This window comes from Microtus ochrogaster, linkage group LG8 (assembly GCF_000317375.1).
Source record: "Microtus ochrogaster isolate Prairie Vole_2 linkage group LG8, MicOch1.0, whole genome shotgun sequence".
NCBI lineage: Eukaryota > Metazoa > Chordata > Mammalia > Rodentia > Cricetidae > Microtus > Microtus ochrogaster.
Genome location: NC_022033.1, coordinates 20,790,622 through 20,800,961, shown reverse-complemented (window position 1 = coordinate 20,800,961; position 10,340 = coordinate 20,790,622). Strand labels below are relative to the sequence as shown.

Below are 10,340 nucleotides of genomic sequence, written 5' to 3'. Positions count from 1 at the left end.
AAAACAAAACCCAGTAGTTCAGTAGCAATATGGTGATGATGATGAAGATGAAGTACTGTGACCCCACTTACTGCCTTAGGCCAGCACATGGCCCCTGGGATTAGGGATTCTGCTTCCAACTTTCTTCCGTATGTTGCCATGAGACAGCCTCCTCTCCCTCAGCAGTTCCTAGCTACACACAAGGAAAGGAAATGGAGCTGTGTGAGAACTAGACAGCAGAGCCAGTCATGCTGAGTGTCACTGCACTGCTGGTGTGTGACAGCAAGCAGGGAGGTGAGGGGGAGCTTTAGCTAGGGCACAAAGGAGAAAGGGAGCCTGGAAAGTAGGGGCAGCTTGGAGAGGCTCCTAGAGCCTGAGGGTACAGGGAAGTGAAGTGCTTGGTAGCCAAGGTTGCTACCGAGGTGACAGGGGCAGAAGTGGGGTAAAGAGGCCCAGAGAACAATGCTGCTCTTTGCTGTTTTGCTTAGGGCAAAACCGTCCTCTTCATTGGCATCATATAGAAACAAGGTTTATTAGTGTCTTTTTGGGTCAGAAGATAATATTTTTGGCTTCAGATGATGGGAAAGCCTTTGAAAAGCAGAGGAATGTCTTTCCTCTTGTCAGTAAGCTGATTTCTTGCAACTGGTTTATGACTTCAGTGCTTCAATACTTAGCAGATTATTTGAAAGCTCTTTGGGGGCTAATCAGGGAAGAAAAAAAAGAACGCATACAAATGCTTCCCACCCCACCCCCTTCCTTTTCAGAGGAGAAACAAGAGCCTACTGGTCACACAAGCCGTCTCTAGACTTCTAAGCCAGATGGAAGCTTTTCCCATTGACAGCTCCTTAGCTACGACCTGAGAAAACATTTATTTGCTCTGAAAACATTTATTTGCTCCCGTGCAAGGCCAAGGCCACACAACCCAAGTATTTTCTTGTAGGCTGCATTCTAAAATATGAGATAGCAGGTCCTAGACTGCCTCTGCCCCGTCCAGACCGCACAGCAAATACACAGCCTCTAAGCCAAGTGTGGTTGGATGGAGGGAATGGTAAAAAGGCTGGGAACTGGTGACATAAAGGCCCCAAGCCTGACAACTGGGTCTGCTCCTGTTGCCCCAACTGGCCTTGAACTTACTTCCACTTAACACGCTTAATTGAAACCTAAAGAGGAGTTGCTGGACTCTGCAAGGAACATAAGGTTCCAGAAAGGCCTGAACTTGACCCCACCTACCTACCCTGCTTCAAGTTTCTATGAACTGTTGCTGCTCTGAAGGTACCCTCTCCCCCCACCCCCAGATCTCACCAGGGCCTGCTTCCTCTGCTCCCTGACTCTGCATTGTGATGACAGCTCCCAGGGTTTATCTCCTTCAGATGTTGCATCTCAAGAGGGCTGCCTCCCTGCTTGATCTAGTTCAAAGGCCTCTAGAAGGAACTGTATGCTGGCCCGCTGCGGACAGCAGTAGTCAGTGGGTGGAAGCTACAGAGCGACAAGAGGGGAGGTCTAGTCCTATAAAAGCTGGAGTCCTGGGGAGCTTATGTAAAATGTACTACCTCAGAAACTAGAGGCAAGCAGACTCAGCTTGCCAGCTCTGCCAAGCCCGGCAGCCGTCTTTAAAGGGGTTCTGGCAGAGCTGGCTGGTTGCATTTCTGGGGAGGTCGGTGTAGCTTTCCTAGGTGAAAGGCAGCAGTTTACAGGGTCGTCAGCCAGACATGCTGCTGCATGCTTTTAATCCCTGAACCCTCCAGGAAGAGGCAGGTGGGGACTGGGAGTCAAGGCAAGTCTGATCTGCATAGCAAGTTCCAGATCAGTCAAGGCTGCACAATGAGATCCTGTCTTAAAGAAAAGAAAGCTGGGCATTGGTGGCACACACCTTTAGTCCAAGCGCTTAGAGGCAAAGGCAGGCGGATCTCTGTGAGTTTGAGGCCAGCATGGTCTACAGAGTGAGTTCCAGGACAGCCAGGACTACACAGAGAAACTCTGTCTCAAAAACCAAAGAAACAAATGAGGAAGGGAAGGGAGGAGAGGGAAGGAGGGAAGGAAGAAAGAAAAGAAAGCTGGGTGGTGGAGAGGCAGAGGCAGGTGGATCTCTGTGAGTTCAAGGCCAGAACTCTGGTCTACAGAGCAAGCAGAGCAAGTTCGAGGACAGCAAGGGCTGTTACACAGAGAAAGCCTGTCTCAAACAACAACAAAAACAGAAAAAGAAAAGAAAAAAGAAAGAAGCGGCCGGGGAGAAGAGATGGAGTAATGAGGAAGTGTGGGTGGCTGCCCCCTCTGCCTCATCTGGTCTGAACTTGCCTCCCAGTCCTCTTTTGGATCTGCTTCTGCACAGAAGGTAGACCCAGTTGGCCCCCTATGTGAGTGGGTATTTGCTTTGTTCAGTGGTTCACGTAGCAGGTAGTGAGAGTGCACCTGGTGGTGCCCCGGGAGGTCATAGTTTAGCTGTTGGCTGAGCTGTCATCAGCAACCAGCCAGCTACCAGCATGTAGAAGGTAGGCAGCTTTGCTTGCTCATCCTGTCCAGGTCTGTTGTGTTAGTGAAGACTCAGCAAGCAGCTGACATGGTAATCGAGGCACAGTGGATTGGAAGCATAAAGTCTTTAGAGCCGTGTGTCTCTCCAGCTCCTGCCTGTCCCAGGGAGTACTGACTTCCTTCTCAGGCCCCGTAGTGTGTAGGGAGGATGGTTGCTATCAGCATCCTGTCATCCAGGGATGACAAGTCTCACGGAGGCTCTACATGACCACGCGCTCCTCTGGGCAGCTCACCAGAATAGATAGTGAGTGTGGGGGCATTTAATGTACTGCACACAGAGATGGCACTTCCTTCCCTGAGCTCTGGGATAATGGCCCAGAGTGCCAGAGCCCAGTGCAACATTCTGTAGAGGAACAGAGTTTCCCTGCCCATGAGGGCCACCATAACACACGCCCAGTCCTAGCATCCAGGGACTGGCTAACAGAGCCAGCTCTGGTTCTGCCATGTTGTTGCAGCTTGGGAGGCAGGTGTGCTTGACTTAATGACCTGTTCCTGAGAGCGCTATGTGGTGGGCGAGGTGAGGGCCTCGTTCTGCTCTCACCAGCACCAGGCTGCAAGTGTGTGCCAGCTCATGTGAAGGACAGACGACTGGACACACAGCACCCACAGGCTAGCCAGTGGGAAGGACATGTAAAGTCCTGCCAGAGTATGTCAGAATGAGCTTCTGGGACTGATGTGCATGTGTATGTGTGCATATGTATATATGTGTGCGTGCATGTGTGTGTACTCAAGCCCCAGACATCTTGTCTCTGCCTTGCTAATGCTGAGCTAACAGCTGTGCTGCCACACCCTACTTCTTACATGGGTACCAGGGATCTGAACTGGGGTTCTTCTGCTTCTGCAGCAAGTGCTTTATTCCATGTGTTGCCCCCCCCCAACTGTTTTCTAATCACAGTTCCACTGCCAACAGAGCAGCTTGGATGCTGTGTATCTGTTTGCCAGAGTTGAGCCTTATGGTCAGCCTCCCCCACTCCCTGTTCCAGCTGGTGTCTTGTCCTCTTCTCAAGGCCACTGCCTTGCTCCAGCTCCCCGCCTCAGGCCTCAGTGACACTGTGGGGAGGCCAGAGCGGCAGTGTGAGGCTGACCTGCTGAGTTCTGTCCAACCTAAAAAGAGGAGAGCTCCTGGCCAGTCAGATGAGATGTTCCCAGACGGAGCTGGGCAGAGCTGTGTTTTTCTTCCCCTGGACTGTTGTCAAGGAAAGAATGTCAGTGTTGAGTGACATTCTGTCCTGATTTGCAGGCGCACAGCCCCATGGAGCCGCACAGTGGAGAGAGTGAGCTTTAGTGTTTCTCCCTTGACCCTGCACAGATTCTGTTCCCTGGGCCTGATGGACAGCAGCAATGTGCTGGCCTGTTGAGCTGTTCTCTCACCACCTCATAATTGATGGAGTTGTGTCCCCCAAAAGATGCCTCCAAAGACCCAGGAAACACCTGACAATGGAGGCTTCTTTTTCCCTTCATCACTTCATCACTTCAGATGAGGTGTGGTGTCCCAGACTTAAAGGTGAGGCTGTTGGGTGTGTAGTCTGCTCTTCCCTGACTTTTCCTAGCCAGGCACATCTGAAAAGAAATTCAATCACTCACGTGTTCAGTCATTCCTGTCAGCTCAGAGTGGAAACTACCCCTGTAGTGCTAGGACCTGAGCATCCAAATCACACTGAGACAGACGCTTTGCTTCCCTGTGCCTGGCCTAGAAGGTCCCAGTGTCAGAGCCTTGGCGTCCCTGCCAGTAAATGAGGCCTAGTGGCTGCCTCGTCATCGTCATCGTAAGTACCAGTGAACAAGTGAGTGGAGTATACTGACCGCTCTGCACCCCCTGTGGTGAGCGCAGGGCGTCTTACAGCGGCCACACATAAAAAGACAGTGAGTACCCAGCACCTCTTCAACAAGCGGATGCCCGGAAGCATTGCCCATGGCCCAGAGTGAGGGCCCTGCCTGCAGGCAAGGCCAAGGCTAGAGTAGACTGCCTCTCAGAAGCCACACTGGGTCTTTTTAAAATTGGAAAACCAGCCCAATCGTGACTGTTTACATCATTTTAGAGAACGGACTAGAAGCAATGTGGAGGATGCAAGAGGAGGATGCAAAACCCGGAGTGGCCGAGACACCATAGGTCCCAATGGGCATTGAGTTGTGTGTGTGGCTGGGATGAGCAAAACCTGCAACCTCTTGGGAAGTAGAATAAACAGGCCTTGGGGACAGATGGAGGTGGGGGCATCTCCATCAGAGGGAGCAGTGAGAGCTCAGAAATGCCTTGCGAACTAGATGGGTAGCAGTGCCAAAAGCTGAGGTGGGGGTGGGCAGGGGGGCTGCTAATATGTTCAGACGTGATGGCTGCAGAGTGTGCAGGCCTGCGTCAGCCACACAAAGCAAACATCACTACAGCACTCACCCCCTCTCCCGGCTCCTCCAGGACTTCTGATCACAGGGAAGGAACAGGCAGAATCTAGAACAGAGTAGTCTCATCGTTCCAGAATGGGGCACGAGGGGCTCCCAAGTGAAGAAAATAGATTTTATAGTTACCACGGAAGCAGTAAGAGACACGGGCTGGCTCTGCAGCTCACCAGCCGAGAGCTCAGGCCAGCCCTGGTCCTTTCTGGGTATTGGTTCCTTTGTTTATAACCTGAGGCCCATCCTGGCATTCGTCTAAATGAATGACACAGGACCTGTCACACTAACTATAGGCAGTGTTGGGGCCGGCGTGGTGGTGGTGTGATTGGTGCCTACGCCCAGCTTCACTGGAAGCTGCTCATATTGGATTTTAAAATTGCCACTCCTCTGAGGTTTCATTTTGTTTGTTCTCTAACTGGTTAATTTTTTTTTTAATTTCTTGGCCAGTTTACATAAATAATAGTGTTGGGAGACCTTGAACTTCATTGTGAGTTCTGGCCGTAGGAAGCCCAGCAGCCAGTCCTGAGACTTGGTGGGGAGGGGCAGCCTTCGCACCTGCTCTCTGGCTGAGAAGGGGGAGTTGGCCAGGTCTGGGCTGGGCCTCTGTTGTAGGATCTATCCCCTGAGCTGCAGTTCCTCTGCTTGCATGACGGAGGCTGGGCCCCTGGGCTGGAGTAATGCCGGAAAATAAAATTAGCTGGAACCCGGGCTCAGCGAGCTCCACACAGAGGTGTCTGGTCCCAAGAAATCCCTGAGACAGCCTTGGCGGTGTGGAATAACCCTTTCCCGTAACCCACGGAGAAGTGGCTATATGGGTTTCTTTCCTGCACCCATCTCATTCAAGAGGAACCTCTTTGCCTTCCAGAGCAAGGATGTAGCCTTAGTCTGCTTTTTGATTTTTCTATTTTAACTTGGAGATCAAAGAGGCTGGAGGCTGGAAGATACTTAGCAGTTAAGAGCTCTTGATTCTCTTGCAGAGGGTTCAATTTTCACCTGGTGGCTCACAGCCATAGGTAGCTCAGTTCCAGGAGATCCAATGTAACACGAATTCTAGTTGGTCTTAATAATAAAAACCCAGAGCCAGATATAGAGGTTAATGCTGAAGATCAGAGAAACAGAGCAGCCAGCCACTAAAGATTCCTTTTACTTCTACCAGTGCTCAGACCGAAGGGGCGGTCCTGTCCTCTGACTGCACACGTGAGCCTCAGACTGCACTGAGTTCCTGTCTCTTTCTGCCTTGTATTCCTCTCTCCACCCAACCATATCACTCCTGTCTCCACCTCCCTAGTGCTGGATTAAAGGCATGGGATCCCGAGTGCTGGGATCACCTTTGTATGAGCTCTGTTTCTCTTTTAGATAGATTCAATACTGTGTAGCCCAAGGTGGTCTTGAACTAACAGATATCCCTCTGCCCCTGTCTCCCCGAGTCTTGGGATTAAAGGTGTGTGCCACTACTCCCTTGGCCTATAGTGGCTTAACTCTGCACTCTGATCTTCAGGCAAGCTTAGTTTGTTAATGTATAAACAAAATATACATTCCAACAACCTTTTCTGACCTCCACGGGCACTGAGCACACACACATACACAAACACACATACAAACAAACTCAGCTCATTGCTGCATTCACCTGCTGAGGCACCATGCCACACACCCCACCCCACCGCCACCGGCATGCATTTTTAAGAATAAACACTGCATACCAAGTACAGCTTGCAGACAGACCCAGGCTGTGGCTGGCATTTCCTCAGCTAGCCTGCTTCTGGTGTCCATCAAACTGCTCATGTTATCACCAAAAGAGATACCAAAGAACACCAGATGGGAGCATTCCTGATTCTTCTCTGGTACAAGTACAGTGGCCTGGGGCAGGCCTGTCCCCTCCTGGGGCTCACCTTCTTTATCTGCACAGTGAGGGCCAGACCTAGATCTGTGACTTTGAACTCTTTTTTTCTTTTCAGCAGCAAAACCTTTGTTTCAGCCCAGTCTTCCAAGGGATGCATCATAGGGTATGAAACAGGCAGAATGGAGCTGCCCCAGTTGCTGAGAATCTGGGGTTCCGGCCTGAGGCTGCCTCTGCCCTCCCCCAGGGCACCCCTGCCAGACTCTACAGAACACAGTGTAGTGCTAGCACACCTGCCAGCCACTCGCTCCACTCACAGCCCAAATTCTGTGGATGCATGGGGTGGGGGGGAGAGTAACCACCAGGAGTGCTAGCCATGGCAGCCTCCCCACAGCCAACCCTCATTAATGCTGTCCTAGCATGGGACATCCTGACAGCCACTGGGTGTCACCAACCCTGCTGGTGCTCCCTGTGACTTCACCTCCTGTCTGTCACTGTTCTCATCTTAACATGGGACTGAGGAGCTCACAGGCCACTGAACTGGGAGGTAATGGAGCCCAGATGCCACCTGGTGCCTTGTACTTTCAGAATCTAGTCTGGGTAATAATCCTTCCCTTGTTTCTGTGGCATGCTTCAGTTGGTCAAGGTGGATTCCTCTAAACAGAACTTTCTCTTTTAAAAATTCACCACACAGGAGGCGGAGCAGTCCGAGGCCAGAGGTGCAGAGGTACTGAAGAAGCCCAAGGCTGCTGTTCCTTCCGCCAACAAGAGGCCAAAGAAGGAGACGAAGAAGAAGCGGTAGAAGTAGAGAGGAGCCCATGGCCTTGGCCGTGGGGGCAGCCCTCCTGGGAGCCAGCATCCTGTTTCCTCTCCTGGACTGTCTCTGTCCTTGGCTCAGGGTCTGAGGAAACTGAAGCTCTCTCTGAACAGTCCCCAGGCTCCAGCTGTGCGGACCACCACTTCCTCTTCCTTCACTCTGTGGTGCACAGAGACTCCAAGAGCAGACACTGCCCTGGAGAGTCCTGAAGCCAGGTTGGGCTCACAGAGCCAAACATTCACATTAATCCTCGGGTCCAGTGGTCTTCAGACCAGGGCCGTCACATCGCACTGTGGAGCTGTTATCTAAGGCTACAAGCACACCCTCTCCCAATACTTGGGTCACCTTTTTTTTGGTCACTTTTGTGTGCACAGAACTTCACATGTGTTCAGCCCACTAAATGTGGCGGCCAGGTCCTGAAGATGTTGGGGATAGAAGGACAGCAGAAGGCCTAGGCCCAGTGATGCCTACATGGACAGGTATTTGCTGAATGAGGCCATGTTTCCTGGGTACACACTTTGTAAGCCTTTGACATGGGCTTGTCACTGTTGGAACAACCTCTTTTCACCCATCCCAACATTCCAAGTGCCTTTGACTTTGATCTGTCTTCCCTGCATCTTTCATTCCCTGGCCAGTGAAGAACAACTCTATGAAGTCAAATCCAATAAACCGTCACGCATGCCGAGCCTGCTGTGTTGTCGCTATCGTGGGAAAGGGACAGCCTGGGTTTCTCTCCTGGGAGTGAGGTGAGCGCTGTCCCCATAGAAGCGGGACAGCGTGAACAGAAGGGGCAGCTCTGGTCAGAGCCCTCCAGGCCAAGCCACGCCAGGACAGGTTTTCAGAAAGGGTCCATGCTGTCTTTGTCATTGGGAACACTTGTGAGTTAGTCTCACAGCATCCAGGCCCCTCTTACTCTGTAGGTTCCTGCTGCCAGAGGACAACAGTGCTTGTCCTTAGGGATGTGAGAAATATGATACCATACGATACGATATGATACGATACAATATGATATGCTACGATACGATAGAATACGGTAGAAAGCCTCAAGGCTCCAAGCGGTTCTGATCACATGCCCTGAATCAGCTGTCCAGGAAAACCCCTAAGACCACAAAGTCGGGTCAACTGGCTCATTCGCCTGCCAGACGCTTTCCCGAGTGTCATTAGGACTGCTGGGGGACTTAAGATACCTGTCCATTTCAGGTGCTAGTCCAGGCCACTTGAGATGCCACAGCAGGACTGTGACCCAAGCCCGGGGTCCTGGCCATGCAATTTAACAGACATTTCTCCTGCTGTGCTCTTTAGTGTTAGTAGGGCAGGTGCTATGGGGGTTCCTGCCTTGCAGAGGGCTTTGACAAGGCCTCCCGGAACCTCGGGTCTCAGGAAGTTCAGGGGCATTCTGCTTGGCAAAGGGCCACCTTGTGCAAACAAGCAAGCAAAGGGCTTTCTCTGAAGGTTTCTGCTTGTCAGTAACCTCTTAAACTCTTAGATTTCAAGCCACAGAAACAAGGGGCCTTTGTGGGAACCTCGGGTGCATCTGGCCAGGTGGGAGACTGATCCACAGACACCTGGAGTGAGGAGACTTAGAGTCACAGCAGGTTCTGTGGGAGCCCAACCCAGGGGCCCCATCTCAGGCCAAGGGGTTGCCCAGGTTCCTGGCTGAATGCAAGGGAGCAGCTGGCCAAGGCAGGAGTTGAGACCTGAGGGCTATGACGGGTGTGGGGCCAGGCCGCTGTAGATCTGTCCCCTGATGGAGAGAACCTCTACCTCCCAGGAGCAATTCCACCTCAGGGTCCAACTCCTTGGGTTACCTCAGAAGCTGACTCCAGAGACCACTGTAGGTCACACGGTACCTGTACTTCCCCCATATCCTCCGCCCCTCTGTACTGTGGCAGAGATGGCTCTTGTGAGTTCTGACCATCTCTCCTGAGTCTCCTTCCCATCCCTGGTTCCCACTAATCAGAGAGAGGGAAGGGGACTCCGAGACTCCACCTTCTTGTTCTATTGGGACCACTGCCAAGTAGACGAGGCCCCATGGAGCAGGCCCTACTCACTTCCCTCAGTAGTTCAAATGCTCACCTGTCTAGAAACACCCCCACAGAGTGCCCAGAAATAGTGCAATCCAACATCTAGCATCCCATAGCACAGGGGAGCTGGCAGTAACCATCACATCACCCAAATGCCAATCATTCCCAACATCTCTCCAGACCTTACATCCTGCTCAGCATCTCCCTGTAGACGCCGAAGGGCACCTCGACATCAACATCATCATCTACAATGGTCTCTTCACCTGCATCCCAGGCCAGCTGGCCAGGGAGCGCATGTTCTTCCGCCTGGAAGAACATCTCTCCTAAAGGTGAATGAATGAATGAATGAATGAATGAATAAAAAAAAAACAAACAAACAAATGAGGCTGGAGAGATGGCCCTGACTGCACTTGCAAAGGACCTGGGTTCAGTTCCCAGCACCTATATGGCAGCTCACAACTGCCTGTAACTCTGGCTCTAGAAGATCCAATGCCCTTCTGGCCTTTGTGGGCGTCAGCACATACTCAGTGCACATACATACACGCAGACAAAATACTTGTGCATGTAAAATACATTTTAAAATCTTTTTTAAAACTGAAAGCTATTGGGCTGGAGAGATGGCTCAGTGGTTAAGAGCACTGATTGCTCTTCCAGAGGTCCTGAGTTCAATTCCCAGCAATCACATGGTGGCTCACAACCATCTATAATGAGATCTGGTGCCCTCTTCTGGCATACAAACATACATGGAAGGAATGTTGTATACATA

The 10,340-nt window shown here is 51.5% G+C and overlaps 1 protein-coding gene across 1 annotated transcript in view; it reads left to right on the top strand.

Moving 5' to 3' along the window:
* Positions 1-8,230, top strand: part of Manbal (mannosidase beta like) — a 31,051-nt gene extending 22,821 nt beyond the window's left edge. Inside the window, exon 3 of the mRNA XM_005363022.3 lies at positions 7,428-8,230. Coding sequence (XP_005363079.1) covers positions 7,428-7,535 — 108 coding nt within the window. The 3' untranslated portion in view covers positions 7,536-8,230. The remainder of the gene's footprint in view (positions 1-7,427) is intronic.
* Positions 8,231-10,340: the final 2,110 nt, after the last annotated feature.